The sequence below is a fragment of the Tachyglossus aculeatus genome, chromosome 1 (assembly GCF_015852505.1).
Source record: "Tachyglossus aculeatus isolate mTacAcu1 chromosome 1, mTacAcu1.pri, whole genome shotgun sequence".
Lineage (NCBI taxonomy): Eukaryota > Metazoa > Chordata > Mammalia > Monotremata > Tachyglossidae > Tachyglossus > Tachyglossus aculeatus.
The window spans coordinates 103,681,985-103,700,983 of NC_052066.1; the positions used below are offsets into that span (position 1 = coordinate 103,681,985).

At 45.5% G+C, this 18,999-nt stretch overlaps 1 protein-coding gene across 1 annotated transcript in view; it reads left to right on the forward strand.

Annotated features, from left to right (window-relative positions):
• Positions 1-18,999, forward strand: part of RNF13 (ring finger protein 13) — a 370,693-nt gene that overhangs the window by 38,547 nt on the left and 313,147 nt on the right. The window contains exon 2 of the mRNA XM_038750328.1: positions 1,810-1,937. Coding sequence (XP_038606256.1) covers positions 1,824-1,937 — 114 coding nt within the window. The 5' untranslated portion in view covers positions 1,810-1,823. The remainder of the gene's footprint in view (positions 1-1,809; positions 1,938-18,999) is intronic.

The following is an 18,999-nucleotide window of genomic DNA, read 5'->3' on the forward strand; positions in this document are numbered from 1 at the left end:
TATATATAATTATATGTATATAATTATATATGCACATATATATATATATATAATTATGGTGTGTATATATCTCTCACTATATACACACATAATTATGGTGGTGTATATATACACACCACCATGATTATTATTAAGGGGTGATCAAAGAAGTAAGAGGAGAATCAGGGTGATCAAAGAAGTAAGAGGAGAATCAGGTTAGGCAGATCGGGTTTCTTGGAAGTGAGAGTGGCTCATTCATTCATTCAGTCGTATTTATCGTGTGCAGAGAACTGTACTAAGCGCTTGGAAAGTACAATTCAGCAATAAAATTTATTTATTTATTTTACTTGTACATATCTATTCTACTTATTTTATTTTGTTAATATGTTTGGTTTTGTTCTCTGTCTCCCCCTTTTAGACTGTGAACCCACTGTTGGGTAGGGACTGTCTCTCTATGTTGCCAACTTGTACTTCCCAAGCGCTTAGTACAGTGCTGTGCACACAGTAAGCGCTCAATAAATCATCATCATCAATCGTATTTATTGAGCGCTTACTATGTGCAGAGCACTGTACTAAGAACTTGGGAAGTACAAATTGGCAACATATCAATAAATACGATTGATTGATTGATTAAAGAGAGACAATCCCTGCCCGCAACAGGCTTACAGTCTAGAAGGGGGGAGACAGACATCAAAACAAGTTAACAGGCATCAATAACATCAATATAAATAAATAGAATTCTAGATATGTACCCATTGTCAAAGTAGCTGAGATATTGAGGCAGATCAGGATGGAGTGGAGCCCTTCACACTTGGTTTTAAAGAGGTCTTTGATGAGCTTTGCTCAGTCTCAGGGCATTGCACTTAGGTATATATATCTATAAATTATTTATATTTATGTCGGTCTCCCCACTCTAGACCGTAAGTGCTCTGCACATAGTAAGCGCTCAATAAATACGATTGATGATGATGATGATGATGATGATTTTGGGCAAGGAACGTGTCTACCAGCTCCGCAATATTGTACTCTCCCAAGAGCTTAGTATAGTGCTTTGCACACACTACGCGCTCAACAATGTTGCTGGCATAGTCCATTTGAAGAGCATAAAACAGGATACAATCAAGAGGCCTGGGTTTTACAGTAATGGTATCACTAATAATAATAATTATTATTGTACATGTTAAGCACTTGCTATGTGCCAAGCACTGTTCTAAGCCCTGGGGGAAATACAGGATAATCAGGTTGTCCCACATGGGCCTCACGGTCTTAATCCTCATTTTACAGATGAGGTAACTGAGGCACAGAGAGGTTAAGTGGCTTGCCCGAGGTCACACAGCAGACAAGTGGCGGTGCTGGGATTAGAACCCACATCCTCTGACTCCCAAACCCGTGTTCTTTTCAGTAAGCCACGCTGCTTCTGTGGTTAATATGGGTGTGCCATTCAGTGCTTTAAATGATCCAATCTGGGAGGTGTGGTGTTTTATTTAATAATTGTCAGGGGTATTTTTGAGAGTCAGTAAAATGTTTATAAAATATCGCTTCTTAGAAATCAAACATGAACCAGTCACATTTTTCTCTGTCCTTACTGTCATATTCCAACTTTTACAGGTATAAACAAGTCAAATTGATAAGTTGTCTTTGAAAGTAGAATTTGGTCTCCTGAAATGTTATTTTTTAAAAAGCAGTACCGGAAACTTCTTTCTCTATCATGGATGAATCTGGTAGAGTAAATGCTGCATAAGCACTCAATAAATACGATTAGTTGATTAGGAAAAGAAGATGTCTATCAGTAACTGGGTCTAACTGATATTCTTTTTTTTTTTTAAACAGATGATTAATTAAAGATGTTGTTGTCCATTGGGATGTTAATGTTGTCAGCGACCCAGATCTACACAATTTTGACAGTTCAGCTGTTTGCGTTCTTCAACCTCTTACCTGTGGAGGCAGACATTTTAGCGGTAAGTAAAGCGTAAATAAATTTATCGAGGCGTCTGAAAATTGTCAATAATAATATTTATTATATTATATTAATTATATTTATATTAATATTTAAGCGCAGTATTTATGCGCTTACTATGTGCCAGGCACTGCCCTAAGTGCTAATTGTCAGCTGTGTGACTTTGGGCAAGTCACTTATCTTCTGGGCCTCAGTTACCTCATCTGTAAAATGGGGATTAAAACTGTGAGCCCCCTCCCCGGTGGGATGACCTGATCACCTTGTAAACTCCCCAGCGCTTAGAACAGTGCTTTGCACATAGTAAGCGCTTAACAAATACCATTATTATTAGAGAAGCAGCGTGGCTCAGTGGAAAGAGCCCGGGCTTTGGAGCTAGAGGTCATGGGTTCAAATTCCGGCTCCGCCAACTGTCAGCTGTGTGACTTTGGACAAGTCACTTCACTTCCCTGTGCCTCAGTTACCTCATCTGTAAAATGGGGATTAAGACTGTGAGCCCCTCGTGGGACAACCCGATCACCTTGTAACCTCCTCAGCGCTTAGAGCAGTGCTTTGCACATAGTAAGCGCTTAATAAATGCCATTATTATTGTTATTAGAGAGGATACAAGCAAATCAGGGTCAGACACGGGCCCTGTGGGGTTCACAGTCTCAATCCCCATTTTCCAGATGAGGTAACTGAGGCACAGAGAAGTAAAGTGACTTGCCCGAGGTCTCACAGCAGGCAAGTGGCGGAGCAGGGGGGATTAGAACCCGTGACCTTCAGATTCCCGGGCCCGTGCTGTATCCGTTGCGCCATGCTGCTTCCCTGTCATTGTAGAGGAAGGCGGATTAGCCTATTCAGAGTTTTGTGATCCCGACAGCTAACGGTGGGAAAACAGTTGTGTGTGAGTGTGGGACCTTCCTGTTTGGAAGAGCGACAACCATTGTAGACTGGCTCAGCGGCCGGTAAGCGGGAATGAAAGATGCGCCCAAGCGAGCGTTGTACTCCTGGCGTCTCTGTTCCTGTCACCGACTGAGTGAACGGGACGCTGCTTAGATATGAATGCAGCGTGGCTCAGTGGAAATAGCACAGGCTTTGGAGTCAGAGGTCATGGGTTCAGATCCCGACTCCTCCAATTGCCAGCTGTTTGACTTTGGGCGAGTCACTTCTCTGTGCCTCAGTTACCTCATCTGTAAAATGGGGATTTAGACTGTGAGCCCCCCGTGGGACAACTAGATCACCTTGTAACCTCCCCAGCGCTTAGAACAGCGCTTTGCCCATAGTAAGCGCTTAATAAATGCCATCATTATTATTATGGGTTCAAATCCCTACTCCTCCAGTTGTCAGCTGTTTGACTTTGGGCGAGTCACTTCTCTGTGCCTCAGTTACCTCATCTGTAAAATGGGGATTTAGACTGTGAGCCCCCCGTCTTGATCACCTTGTAACCTCCCCAGCGCTTAGAACAGTGCTTTGCACATAGTAAGCGCTTATTAAATGCCATCATTATTACTATTATGGGTTCATATCCCAACTCCTCCAATTGTCAGCTGTTTGACTTTGGGCAAGTCACTTCTCTGTGCCTCAGTTACCTCATCTGTAAAATGGGGATTTAGACTGTGAGCCCCCCGTGGGACAACTAGATCACCTTGTAACCTCCCCAGCGCTTAGAACAGTGCTTTGCCCATAGTAAGCGCTTAATAAATGCCATTATTATTATTATGGGTTCACATCCCGACTCCTCCAATTGTCAGCTGTTTGACTTTGGGCGAGTCACTTCTCTGTGCCTCAGTTACCTCATCTGTAAAGTGGGGATTAAGACTGTGAGCCCCCCGTGGGACAACCTGATCACCTTGTAACCTCCCCAGCGCTTAGGACAGTGCTTTGCACATAGTAAGCGCTTATTAAATGCCATCATTATTATTATTATGGGTTCAAATCCCGAATCCTCCAATTGACAGCTGTTTGACTTTGGGCAAGTCACTTCTCTGTGCCTCAGTCACCTCATCTGTAAAGTGGGGATTAAGACCGTGAGCCCCCCGTGGGACAACCTGATCACCTTGTAATCTCCCCAGTGCTTAGAACAGTGCTTTGCACATAGTAAGCGCTTAATAAATGCCATCATTATTATTATTATAATGGGTTCATATCCCGACTCCTCCAATTGTCAGCTGTTTGACTTTGGGTGAGTCACTTCTCTGTGCCTCAGTTACCTCATCTGTAAAGTGGGGATTTAGACTGTGAGCACCCCGTGGGACAACTTGATCACCTTGTAACCTCCCCAGCGCTTAGAACAGTGCTTTGCACATAGTAAGCGCTTAATAAATGCCATCATTATTATTATTATGGGTTCAAATCCCTACTCCTCCAATTGTCAGCTGTTTGACTTTGGGCAAGTCACTTCTCTGTGCCTCAGTTACCTCATCTGGAAAATGGGGATGAAGACTGTGAGCCCCCCGTGGGACAACCTGATCACCTTGTAACCTCCCCAGCGCTTAGAACAGTGCTTTGCACATAGTAAGCGCTTAATAAATGCCATCATTATTATTATTATGGGTTCAAATTCTGACTCCTTCAGTTGTCACCTGTTTGACTTTGGGCAAGTCACTTCTCTGTGCCTCAGTTACCTCATCTGTAAAATGGGGATTTAGACTGTGAGCCCCCCCGTGCGACAACCTGATCACCTTGTAACCTCCCCAGCGCTTAGAACAGTGCTTTGCACATAGTAAGCGCTTAATAAATGCCATCGTTATTATTATTATGGGTTCACATCCCGACTCCTCCAGTTGTCAGCTGTTTGACTTTGGGCAAGTCACTTCTCTGTGCCTCAGTTACCTCATCTGTAAAGTGGGGATTAAGACTGTGAGCTCCTCGTGGAACACCTGATCGCCTTGTAACCTCCCCAGAGCTTAGAACAGTGCTTTGCACATAGTAAGCGCTTAATAAATGCCATCATTATTATTATTATGGGTTCAAGTTCCGACTCCTCCAGTTGTCACCTGTTTGACTTTGGGCAAGTCACTTCTCTGTGCCTCAGTTACCTCATCTGTAAAATGGGGATTTAGACTGTGAGCCCCCCGTCTTGATCACCTTGTAACCTCCCCAGCGCTTAGAACAGTGCTTTGCACATAGTAAGCGCTTAATAAATGCCATCATCATCATTATTATCTGTCACTCAGGATTCCCCGAGTTCTGGTTCTCGCTCAGCGAGCTACTTGACAGTTACTTCAAATGCCTGGGCCTCATTTTTCCTCTCCAAAATGTGGATTAGATTTGTGCTAAGACTCAGCGCGGCTCAGTGGAAAGAGCCCGGGCTTTGGAGTCAGGGGTCATGGGTTCAAATCCTGGCTCTGCCCATTGTCAGCTGTGTGACTTTGGGAAAGTCACTTCACTTCTCTGGGCCTCAGTTATCTCATCTGTAAAATGGGGATGAAGGCTGTGAGCCCCCCGTGGGACAACCTGATCACCTTGTAACCTCCTCAGCGCTTAGAACAGTGCTTTGCACATAGTAAGCGCTTAATAAGTGCCATCATTATTATTATATTATTATTGGGATCCCTTCACCGGGGAAAGGCAGAAGACATCTGATAAGCAAGGAGTAGAGGAGAACAAAAGTTCCCAGAGCTTTGGGGAGTCTCAATTGGTATTTATAAAGGGAGCTTGCTTTATCATACAAAATAATAATAATAATAATGATAGCATTTATTAAGCGCTTACTATGTGCAAAGCACTGTTCTAAGCGCTGGGGAGGTTACAAGGTGATCAGGTTGTCCCACGGAGGGCTCAGAGTCCTAATCCCCATTTTACAGATGAGGTAACCGAGGCCCAGAGAAGTTAAGTGATTTGCCCAAAGTCACACAGCTGGCAATTGGCAGAGCCGGGATTTGAACCCATGACCTCTGACTCCAAAGCCCGGGCTCTTTCCACTGAGCCACGCTGCTTCTCTAAGAAGTCCAGGAACAGCCTCCGTTTTTTTAAAGCCCTTTTTTTTTTAAAGCGTTCGTTAAAATCAATCAATCAATCAATCATATTTATTGAGCGCTTACTATGTGCAGAGCACTGTACTGAGCACTTGGGAAGTACAAATTGGCAACACATAGAGACAGTCCCTACCCAACAGTGGGCTCACAGTCTAAAAGGGGGAGACAGAGAACAAAACCAAACATACCAACAAAATAAAATAAATAGGATAGAAATGTACAAGTAAAATAAATAAATAAATAAATAGAGTAATAAATATGTACAACCATATATACATATATACAGGTGCTGTGGGGAAGGGAAGGAGGTAAGGTGGGGGGGATGGAGAGGGGGACGAGGGGGAGAGGAAGGAAGGGGCTCAGTCTGGGAAGGCCTCCTGGAGGAGGTGAGCTCTCAGCAGGGCCTTAAAAGCGCTCAATCACCTTTCCCCCATCCCACCTCCTCTCTGTATGCTCCCATCTCCGGCTCTGCCACTTGCCTGCTTTGTGACCATGGCGGGTCACTTCACTTAGAGAAGCAGCGTGGCTCAGTGGAAAGAGCCCGGGCTTGGGAGTCAGAGGTCATGGGTTCTAATCCCGCCTCCCTTGCTTGTCAGCTGTGTGACCTTGGTTAAGTCACTTCACTTCTCTGTTCCTCGGTTCCCTCATCTGGAAAATGGGGATTAAGGTTGTCAGCCCCACGTGGGACAACCTGATCACCTTGTATCCTCCCTAGTGCTTAGAACAGTGCTTTGCACGTAATAAGAGCTTAACAAATTCCATCATTTTTTTTTTTTCACTTGGCCCCAGTTGCCTCATCTTTAAAATGGAGATGGAGACTGTGAGCCCCATGTGGGATGGGGACAGTGTCCAACTTGACTTGCTTGTATCCACCCCAGCACTTAGTGCAGTGCCTGGCACGTAGTAAGTGCTTAACAAATTCCATAATTATTATGGAATTTTTAATTCCATAATTATTATTTTATTATTAGCCTGCCCACTTCGCTCCTGTAATACCAGCTTATTTACTGTACCTTGAGCCCCTTCCTTCCTCTCCCCCTCGTCTCCTCTCCCCCTCATCCTCCTCTCCATCCCCCGCATCTTACCTCCTTCCCTTCCCCACAGCACCTGTATATATGTATATATGTTTGTACATATTTATTACTCTATTTATTTATTTATTTTACTGGTACCTATCTATTCCATTTATTTTATTTTGTTAGTATGTTTGGTTTTGTTCTCTGTCTCCCCCTTCTAGACTGTGAGCCCACTGTTGGGTAGGGACCATCTCTATATGTTGGCAGCTTGTACTTCCCAAGTGCTTAGTCCAGTGCTCTGCACACAGTAAGCGCTCAATAAATACGATTGAATGATTGATTGATCTCGTCTATCTCACCACTGACCTCTCGCCCAAGTCCTGCCTCTGGCCTGGAGCTCTCTTCCTCTTCACATCTGACGATGATTACTGCCGCCCTCCCACCCCCCTTCAAAGCCTTATTGAAGGCCCGTCTCCTCCAAGAGGCCTTCCCTGACTGAACCCTCTTTTCCTTTTCTTCCACTCCCTTCTGCATCGCCCTGACTTGCTCCCTTTATTCATTCCCCCTCCCAGCCCTACAGCACTTATGTGCACATCCGTATTTATTTATATTAATGTCTGTCTCCCGCTCTAGGCTGTAAGCTCATCGTGGGCAGGGAATGGGTCTATTATATCGTTTTATTACACTCTCCCAAGTGCTTAGCCCAGTGCTCTGCACACAGTAAATGCCCAATAAATACAGTTGAGCGATTGATTCTGCATAGCAACCGCTCAATGCAAAGACAAGGAAAAAAAAAAGCAGAAAATTTGTAGTGATAGAGAAGCAGTGTGGCTAAGTGGAAAGAGCCCGGGATTGGGAGTCAGGGGTCATGGGTTCAAATGGCTGTTCTGCCAATTGTCAGCTGGGTGACTTTGGGCAAGTCACTTAATCTGTCAATCAGTTGTATTTATTGAGCGCTTACTGTGTGCAGAGCACTGTACTAAGCGCTTGGGAAGTACAAGTTGGCAACATATAGAGACAGTCCCTACCCAACAGTGGGCTCAAAGTCTAAAAGACTTAACTTCTCTGTGCCTCAGTTACCTCATCTGTAAAATGGGGATGAAGACTGTGAGCCCCTTGTGGGACAACCTGATCACCTTGTAACCCCCCCCCAGTGCTTAGAACAGTGCTTTCCACATAGTAAGCGCTTAATAAATGCTGTAAAAAAAAAACTATTCCATGAAGCTGGGACAAGAGACTGTGCCCCCTGCAAAGGAGCCATATGTGATGGTGAAGTAAAGTAGTTAATCATTCCTGTGGAGGAGGCTTCTACGTGGTTACTGACATTCTGTTCCGTAGCAGCTAAATAACTGATCAAGCTCTGAAATAAGAGCAATTAGCCCTAAACCTCCAATTAGAGGCAGCACATGGAAATCTGTAAGATGCCATGCAGCTGGTGTTGTAGAGAGTGCTGAATAAGGCAAAAAACCCAAAGAATTGCCGATGTCTTGGAGTTCCCTAACCCAGTCATCTCTGGGAAGCAGCGTGGTCTAATAATAATAATAATGGCATTTATTAAGCCCTTACTATGTGCAAAGCACTGTTCTAAGCACTGAGGGGAGTACAAGGTAATCAGGTTATCCCATGTGAGTCTCACAGGATTCATTCCCATTTTACAGATGAGGGAACTGAGGCCCGGAGAAGTGAAGCAACTTGCCTAAAGTCCCACAGCTGACAATTGGTGGAGCCGGAATTTGAACCCATGACCTCTGACTCCAAAGCCCGGGCTCTTTCCACTGAGCCACGCTGCTAGAGCACGGGCTCACTTCACTTCTTCGTACCTCAGTTCCCTCATCCGTAAAATGGGGATTGAGATCGTGAGCCCCACCTGGGACAGGGACCAGGTTCAACCCGATTCGCTTTTGAATCCACCCCAGCGTTTAGTACGTCATCATCATCATCAATCGTATTTATTGAGCGCTTACTATGTGCAGAACACTGTACTAAGCGCTTGGGAAGTACAAATTGGCAACATAGAGAGACAGTCAGTGCCTGGGACGTAGTAAAGGCTTAACAGATGCCCATAATTATTGTTGTTATTATTAAGTTCCACCTACCGAACCACCAGTGGAGTCTTCATAAGCCCTCAAGGTTGTGGCCGAAGTGGGGGAAAAATTAGGACGTTGCTAAACATGTACGTATACATGCCTAGAAGTGTAAGCATCATCATCAACCATCAGTCGTATTTATTGAGCGCTTACTGTGTGCAGAGCACTGTACTAAGCGCTTGGGAAGTACAAGTTGGCAACATGTAAGATGTTGTCACCTCATCTGTCAAATGGGGATGAAGACTGTGAGCCCGCTGCGGGACAATCTGATCACCTGGGAACCTCCCCAGCGCTTAGAACAATGCTTTGCACTGTATATATGTTTGTACATATTTATTACTCTATTTGTTTATTTTACTTGTACATATCCTATTTATTTTATTTTGTTAGTATGTTTGGTTTTGTTCTCTGTCTCCCCCTTTTAGACTGTGAGCCCACTGTTGGGTAGGGACTGTCTCTATATGTTGCCAACTTGGACTTCCCAAGCGCTTAGTACAGTGCTCTGCACACAGTAAGCGCTCAATAAATACAATTGATTGATTGTTGTTGTTGTTGGCAACAAGCTAGATGTAATTCTGTAATTACGAAGCTTGATGAAGTGTGATTCCCAAGTGCAGCTGGTAGGCCACCCTGAACAGGCACAATGATGTCACCTCCTCCAGGAGGCCTTCCCAGACTGAGCCCCTTCCTTCCTCTCCCCCTCCCCATCCCCCCCCACCTTACCTCCTTCCCCTCCCCACAGCACCTGTATATATGTATATATGTTTGTACAGATTTATTACTCTATTTTACTTGTACATATTTATTCTATTTATTTCATTTTGTTAATATGCTTTGTTGCCTGTCTCCCCCTTCTAGACTGTGAGCCCGCTGTTGGGTAGGGACCGTCTCTAGATGTTGCCAACTTGTACGTCCCAAGCGCTTAGTCCAGTGCTCTGCACACAGTAAGCGCTCAATAAATACGATTGAATGAATGAATGTCTTGTGAGCAGATAGCGCTCAGTATTTCCCTATTGTGCTCCTCCACTGTTACTCCTGCCCATCTGGAAAGCCACCTTCCTTACAGTTGGGTTTGATTTTCCAGAGAGGTCTCGTCCTTGCAGTTAAAAGATCGATCGGCAATGGACGTAGTGTTTGATTTCCTCGACGTCTGCTTTCAAGGGACATCCTGAGTAGCAGAGGCTTAATAATAATGATGGCATTTATTAAGCGCTTACTATGCGCCAAGCACTGTTCTAAGCGCTGGGGAGGTTACAAGGTGATCAGGTTGTCCCCCGTGGGGCTCACAGTCAATCCCCATTTTACAGATGAGGGAACTGAGGCACAGAGAAGTGAAGTGACTTGCCCAAGGTCACACAGCTGACAATTAGTGGAGCCGGGATTCGAACCCATGACCTCTGACTCCATTCCACTGAGCCACGCCGCTTCTCAGGCTTGTGTTTTACATTCTAATTGGCAGAAAAGCAGTGACGTTTCATGGAAAGAGGCCTGACCCGGGCCAGAGATTTGATTTTCGTCATGGGTCTGTTGCTTTAACCGAGCCCTTGATCGAATCACTAACATTTTATACCTCAGTTTCCCCATCTGTAAAGTGGGGGTGATAACTCTTCTCCCTCCCTATCATACAGGAAACTTTAGTTATTCTCCAACACGAGAAGGCAATTTTTAAGAGAGAATGTTTTTTAAAACCTGGGTAAGTTTTGCAGAATAAGACAAGCTCTATATTTTAGTTAAAATTTCTTCCAATGTAATGAATGTGAGCCTGTTGTTGAATAGGGATCATCTCTATTTGTTGCCGAACTGTACTTTCCGAGCGCTTAGTACAGTGCTCTGCACACAGTAAGCGCTCAATAAATGCGATTGCATGAATGAATAATATTTATGGTATTTGTTAAGCGCTTCTTATGGGCCAAGCACTGCTCTAAGCACTGGGGTAATAATGATGGCATTTGTTAAGCGCTTACTATGTGCGAAGCACTGTTCTAAGCGCTGGGGGGGATACAATGTGATCAGGTTGTCCCACGTGGGGCTCACAGTCTTAATCCCCATTTTACAGATGAGGGAACTGAGGCTCAGAGAATTGAAGTGACTTACCCAAGGTCACACAGCTGACAAGTGGCGGAGCCGGGATTCGAACCCATGACCTCTGGCTCCCAAGCCCGGGCTCTTTCCACTGAGCCACGTTGCTTCTCTGCGGGTAGTTACAAGCTAATCCGGTTGGACCCAATCCCTGACACCCACGTGAGGCTCAGAGACTTAATCCCCATTTTTCAGATGAGGGAACTGAGGCCCAGAGAAGTGAAGTGACTTGCAGTGTGCGTATCATATGTGCGTGTGTTCTGTCAGTGAAACTTGAAGTAGAAAGTATTGCATAGAATTACTAAAAGCAAACACTTTAAAAAGATTTAGAAGCATTTATCTGCAGTGTTGCGAATTGTTTCTGGGAGAGAAGTTGATGCCCTGCTTAATAATAATAATAGTAATGGCATTTATTAAGCGCTTACTCTGTACAAAGCACTGTTCAAAGCGCTGGGGAGGTTACAAGGTGATCAGGTTGTCCCATGGGGGGCTCACAGTCTTCATCCCCATTTTCCAGATGAGGTCACTGAGGCACAGAGAAGTGACTTGCCCAAAGTCATCAATCGTATTTATCATCAATCGTATTTATTGAGCGCTTACTGTGTGGAGAGGAGAGGAAAAAGGGGGCTCCTGGTGGGGCTCACCGTCTTAATCCCCATTTTACAGATGAGATAACTGAAGCGCAGAGAAGTTAAGCGACTTGCCCAAAGTCCCACAGCTGACAATTGGCAGAGCCGGGATTTGAACCCATGACCTCTGACTCCCAAACCCGGGCTCTTTCCACTGAGCCACACTGCTTAGCATTGTGGAGGAGGGTTTGGCCTGATAACCAGTCTCCGGTACTCCTGGATTGAGGTGGTTTGTGAAAACATCATCCATATCAACGGTTGATCGAAGTTAGTTAAATCAGCGAATTAGTCTCGGGTCTGTTGCAAGCCCAGAAGCAGGGTGGGCTAGTGGAAAGAGCCCAGGCCAGGGAGTTAAAGGACCTGGATTCGAATCCTGGCTGCTGTGAGAACTTGGGCAAGTCACCTCCATTCTCTGGGTCTCCGTTTCCTTATCTGACCTGCATATTTATTACTCTATTTACTTATTTATTTTACTGGTACATATCAATTCTATTTATTTTATTTTGTTAGTATGTTTGGTTTTGTTCTCTGTCTCCCCCTTCTAGACCACTGTTGGGTAGGGACCGTCTCTGTATGGTGCCAGCTTGTACTTCCCAAGCGCTTAGTACAGTGCTCTGCACACAGTAAGCGCTCAATAAATACGATTGATTGATGGACTGATTATCTGTCAAATGGGGATTCGGTACCTATTCTCCCTCCTTATTAGGCCGTGAGCCGCACGCGGGACACGAGACGATCCCCGCCTTCTTGGAGCCTGCAGTGTAGCGGGGCGAGGTGGATTTGAAAATAAATTAGAGGAGGAGGAGACGACCAGAATAAGGATATGTACAAATGTATCAAAAATTGTGTCCGCCCTTGAGAGCCAGACTAGGGGAATGACGCGTTCAACTAACTGCCGATCTCCAAAGCAGTGTTCACTCTCAGCTTCCCGTACGGCTGTGAGACTCGAACACAGCCCATTCGGCTTCTTGAGTAGCGTCATCCGAGTCAGCCGTACGCCGTACTTTAATAATAATAATAATAATAATGTTGGCATTTGTTAAGCGCTTACTATGTGCAAAGCACTGTTCTAAGCGCTGGGGGGGATACAAAGTGATCAGGTTGTCCCATGTGGGGTTCACAGTCTTAATCCCCATTTTACAGATGAGGTAACTGAGGCTCAGAGAAGTGAAGTGACTTGCCCAAGGTCACACAGCAGACATGTGGCGGAGCCGGGATTCGAACCCATGACCTCTGACTCCAAAGCCCGGGCTCTTTCCACTGAGCCACGCTGCTTCTCCAAACACAGATACACACTTTAAAGTCTAAACACTTTAAACACAGATAGTCGAAAAGATCACAGATAACAATATCCAGGAGCAAATGCAGAAGCAGCGGGGCCTGGTGGATAATAATAATACTAATAATGGCATTTGTTAAGCGCTTACTATGTGCAAAGCACTGTTCTAAGCGCTGGGGGGATACAAGGTGATCAGGTTGTCTCACGGGGACTCACAGTCTTAATCCCCATTTTACAGATGAGGGAACTGAGGCCCAGGGAAGTGAAGTGACTTGCCCAAGGTCACACAGCAGACGTGGCGGAGCCGGGATTTGAACCCACAACCTCTGACTCCAAAGCCCGGGCTCTTTCCACCGAGTCACGCTACTTCTCATAGCGCACGGACCTGGGAATCAGAGGACCTGGGTTCTGATGCTGGCCCCTGCCACTTGTCTGCTGGGTGACCTTGGAAGCATGGCTCAGTGGAAAGAGCCCGGGCTTGGGACTCAGAGGTTGTGGGTTCTAATCCCGGCTCTGCCACTTGTCTGCTGTGTGACTTTGGGCAAGTCGCTTAACTTCTCTGTGCCTCAGTTATCTGTAAAATGAGGATTAAGACGGTGAGCCCCACCAGACTGAGCCCCCTTTTTCCTCTCCTCATCCCCATCCCCCCCGCCCTACCTCCTTCCCCTCCCCACAGCACCTGTATATATGTTTGTACAGATTTATTACTCTGTTTTACTTGTACATATTTACTATTCTATGTATTTTGTTAATGATGAGCATCTAGCTTTATTTTTATTTATTCTGACGACTTGACACCCGTCCCCATGTTTTGTTTTGTTGTCTGTCTCCCCGTTCTAGACTGTGAGCCCGTTGTTGGGTAGGGACCGTCTCTATATAGAGAAGCAGCATGGCTCAGTGGAAAGAGCCCGGGCTTTGGACTCAGAGGTCATGGGATCAAATCCCGGCTCGCCAATTGTCAGCTGTGTGATTTTGGGCAAGTCACGTAACTTCTCTGTGCCTCAGTTACCTCGTCTGTAAAATGGGGATTAAGACTGTGAGTCCCACGTGGAACAACCTGATCACCTTGTAACCTCCCCAGCGCTTAGAACAGTGCTTTGCACTTAGTAAGTGCTTAATAAATGCCATTATTATTATTATATGTTGCTGACTTGTACTTCCCATGAGCTCAGTACAGTGCTCTGCACACAGTTAGCGCTCAATAAATACAATTGAATGAATGAATTAATTACCTTGTGTCCCCCTCTGCACTTAGAACAGTGCTTTGCACATAGTAAGCGCTTAACAAATGCCGTCATTATTACTATTATTATTATTGTTATTCCTCTGTGCCTGTTACTGTCTTTGTAATATGGGAATTAAGAGTGTAAGCCCCATGTGTGACAGGGACTCTGTCCAACTTTAGCAACCCAGCACCTATAGTACACTATGTCTGGCCCACAGTAGGTGCTGAACAAATACCATTAAAAAATAATTACAATATCCAGGCCCTGAAAATCTCCCAGCATCAAAGCTTGCCTGAGTGGGACATAGGAGATATTTTATTTTATTTGATATTTTTCAGTGTACTCTCCCAAGTGCTTGGTAGGTTCTCAATAAATACTGCTGTTGGACGGATAGAAAAGCTACTGCAGTAGGGTAGGCTGAAATGAGGCAAATGTAGGCACATCTGAAACACAACTTCAAAAATGCATTATAGTTGTTGGGAGACAACAGCAGAGCCACTAACCTGGTGTGTGGCAATCAGTTCGTTCATTCATTCATTCAGTCGTATTTATTGAGCGCTTACTGTGTGCAGAGCACTGTACTAAGCGCTTGGGAAGTACAAGTTGGCAACGTATAGAGACGGTCCCTACCCAACGGTGGGCTCACAGTCTAGAAGGGGGAGACAGACAACAAAACAAAGCATATTAACAAAATAAAATAAATAGAATAAATATGTACAAATAGAGTAGTAAATACGTACAAACATATATGCATATATACAGGTGCTGTGGGGAGGGGAAGGAGGGGGCTCAGTGTGGGAAGGCCTCCTGGAGGAGGTGAGCTCACAGTAGGACCTTGAAGGGAGGAAGAGAGCTAGCTTGGAGGATGGGCAGAGGGAGGGCATTCCAGGCCCCCTCTCCAACCCCCCCCAATCTTACCTCCTTCCCTTCCCCACAGCACCTGTATATATGTATATATGTTTGTACATATTTGTTACTCTTTTTATTCATTTATTATTCTATTTATTTTGCTTGTACATATCTATTCTATTTATTTTATTTTGTTAGTATGTTTGGTTTTGTTCTCTGTCTCCCCCTTTTAGACTGTGAGCCCACTGTTGGGTAGGGACTGTCTCTATACGTTGCCAACTTGTACTTCCCAAGCGCTTAGTACAGTGCTCTGCACACAGTAAGCGCTCAATAAATACGATTGATGATGATGATGATGATGATGACGTGGGCCGGGGGTCGACGGCGGGACAGGCGAGAACGAGGCCCAGTGAGGAGGTGAGCAGTGGCAGAGGAGCGGAGGGTGCGGGCTGGGCTGGAGAAGGAGAGAAGGGAGGGGAGGTAGGAGGGGGCCAGGGGATGGGCAGCCTTGAAGCCCAGGGTGAGGAGTTTCTGCCTGATGCGTAGGTTGATTGGTAGCCACTGGAGATCAGTTGAAAAATGGTAGACCTGGACTAGAAAGTTCTATGGGATTGTTTTTACTAATGGAAGAACCAAATGCAACAACTCATTCCAGGACAGTCATTCCGTGTGCACGGCGAGGAAGGCCCTTGGCAATCATCCGGCTGGTCCCCACACACAGATATAATTCACTAGCTCACCTCTAGACTGTAAGCTCGTTGTAGGCAGGGGCTGTGACTACCAACTCCATATTGTACTCTCCCAAGTGCTCAGTCATTCGGTCGTATTTATTGACTCCCCTCCTCAAAAATTGTTACTCCCCTCCTCAAAAATTGCCAGTGGCTACCAGTCAACCTACGCATCAAGCAAAAACTCCTCGCTCTCGGCTTCAAGGCTGTCCATCGCCTCGCCCCCTCCTGCCTCACCTCCCTTCTCTCCTTCTCCAGCCCAGCCCGCACCCTCCGCTCCTCTGCTGCCGCTAACCTCCTCACTGGGCCTCGTTCTCACCTGTTCCGCCTTTGACCCCCGGCCCACATCCTCCCCCGGGCCTGGAATGGCCTCCCTCTGCACATCTGCCAAGCTAGCTCTCTTCCTCCCTTCAAAGCTCTACTGAGAGCTCACCTCCTCCAGGAGGCCTTCCCAAACTCAGCCCCCTTTTTCCTCTCTTCCTAATCCCCCCGACCCTACCTCCTTCCCCTCCCCAAAGCACCTGTATATATGTTTGTGCAGATTTATTACTGTATTTATTTTACTCGTACATATTTAGTATTCTATTTTGTTAATGATGTGCATCTAGCTTTACTTCTATTTATTTCGATGACTTGAAACCTGTCCACATGTTTTGTTTTGTTCTCTGTCTCCCCCTTCTAGACTGTGAGCCTGTTGTTGGGTAGGGACCGTCTCTATATGTTGCCTACTTGTACTTCCCAAGCGCTTAGTGCAGTGCTCTGCACACAGTAAGCGCTCAATAAATACGATTGATTGAATGAATGAATGAATGAATTGAGCACTTACTGTGTGCAAAGCACTATACTAAGCTCTTGGGAGAGTAGAATACCACAGTAAATAGTCACAGTCCGTGTCCACAGTGAGCTTGCTGTCTAGAGGCGGAAAACAGACAGCAGTAGAAATAAATAAATTACAGATATGTACATAAGTGCTGTGGGGCTGGGAGAGGGGATAAATAAAGGGAGTAAGTGAAGAGTGGGTGAAGAGGATGTGCCTTCAGTAAGGCTTTGAAGGTGGGAAGAGTAATTGTCTGTCGGACTTAAAGGGGGAGGGAATTCCAGGCCAGAGGCAGGATGTGAGCCAGTGGTCGTTGGCAAGATAGACATGATCGAGGTACAGTGAGAAGGTAAGCATTAGAGGAGCAAAGTGTGAGGGTTGAGTTGTAATAATAATAATAATAATGATGGCATTTATTAAGCACTTACTATGTGCAAAGCACTGTCAGGAGAGTAGGGAGGTGAGGTCGGAGGGGCGAGGTGTGATTGACTGCTTTAAATCCAGTGGTGAGACGTTTGTTTGATGCGGAGGTGGATGGGCTTTCTCGAGGAGCAGGGAAACATGGCCTGAACATTTCTGTAGAAAAATGATCCGCGCAGTAGGGTGAAATATGGACTGGAGTGGGGAGAGACAGGAGGCTGGGAGGTCAGGAAGGAGGCTGATGTAGTAATCCAGGTGGGATAGGATAAGTGATTGGATGAATGTGGTAGCAGTTCGGATGGAGAGGAAAGGGCGGATTTTAGTGATGCTGTGTAGGGTGAACCTATAGGATTTAGTGATGGATTGACTAAGCGGGTTGAATGAGAGAGAGGAATCAAGGCTGATGCCAAGGTTCTGGGCTTGTGAGAAAGGAAGGATGGGGATGCAATCTACAGTGATGGGAAAGTCAGGGGAAGGACAGGGTTTGGTGGAAAGATAAGGAATTCTGTTTTAGACCTGTGAAGTTTGAGGCGAAGGGAGGCCGCCCAAGTAGAGATGTCTTGGAGGCAGGAGAAAATGTGAGGCTGCAGAGAAGGAGGAACGATCAAGGCTGGAGTTGTAGATTTGGGCATCATCTGCGTAGAGGTGGCAGTTGAAACCATGGGAGTGAATGAGTTCTCCAAAGGAGTGGGTGAAGGTGGAGAATAGAAGGGAGTCCAGAACTGAACCTTTAGGGACACCCACAGTTCAATAAAGATGATTGAAAGAATGATGATATTGGCTAAGCGCTATGTGCAAAGCACCGTTCTAAGTGCTGGCCCGGTTCCCCCCCCAAGTGATGATGATTATATTGCCAACTTGTCCATCCCAAGCGCTTAGTCCAGTGCTCTGCACACAGTAAGCGCTCAATAAATACGATTGATTGATTGATTGATTGGTTGTCTGTCTCCCCCTTCTAGACTATGAGCCCCTTGTTGGGCAGGAACCGTCTCTATATGTTGCCGACTTGTACTTCCCAAGCGCTTAGTACAGCACAGTAAGCGCTCAATAAATACAATTGAATGAATGAATAAGGAGTGGGAGGCAGAAGGGGAGCCTGCGAAACAGATTGAGAATGAGCGTAGTAGGAGTAGAGTACAGCTTAGTACAGTGCTCTGCACACAGTAAGCGCTCAGTAAAAACGACTGAATGAAAGTAGAGCTTAGAGAAGCAGCGTGGCTCGGGAAAGAGCACAGGCTTGGGAGTCAGAGGTCATGGGTTCTAATCCCGGTTCCGCCACTTGTCAGCTGTGTGACTCTGGGCAAATCACTTAACGTCTCTGGGTCTCAGTTACCTTGTCTGTAAAATGGGGATTAAGAGTGTGAGCCCCACGTGGGACAACCTGATTACTTTGTATCCTCCCCGGCGCTTAGAACAGTGCTTGGCACATAGTAAGCACTTAACAAATGTCATCGTTATTATTATTAGTACACAGTAAGAGCTCAATAAATACCGTTGATGATGACGACTCATTTGGTTGTATTAAGTGCTTACTATGTGCAAGCACTGTACTGAGCACTTGGGAGAGTACAATATAATAAACAGACACCTTCCCTGCCCACAGCGAGTTCACAGTCTAGAGGATGAGCTATAGTGTCATCTTTGAACACAAAATACAACTACACATTTTGTATGTGTAGAACAGATGCACCTGTAGGCAAGTATAAATTATAGTTGCCCATGTTTTCACCTCTGGGAATGCAGGAAGAGGGTTCATATTTTTAATATATGCCACGTAAAGAGAGCTCATTGTCCTGTTTTGATTTCTCTTTCCTGTAGCGTTTGTTGCTGTGCATTACAAATATTTGTTATTTAAGAAGTGTCACTGAGAAATTCTCATTTTTAATATCCTGGTATTGTCAGTTTTGAACGCTACTGGCTACTAATTGTATTTCCACTGGTTCTGTTAAGCTCTGTGGTTTTCTCTTGGTTTCCTGG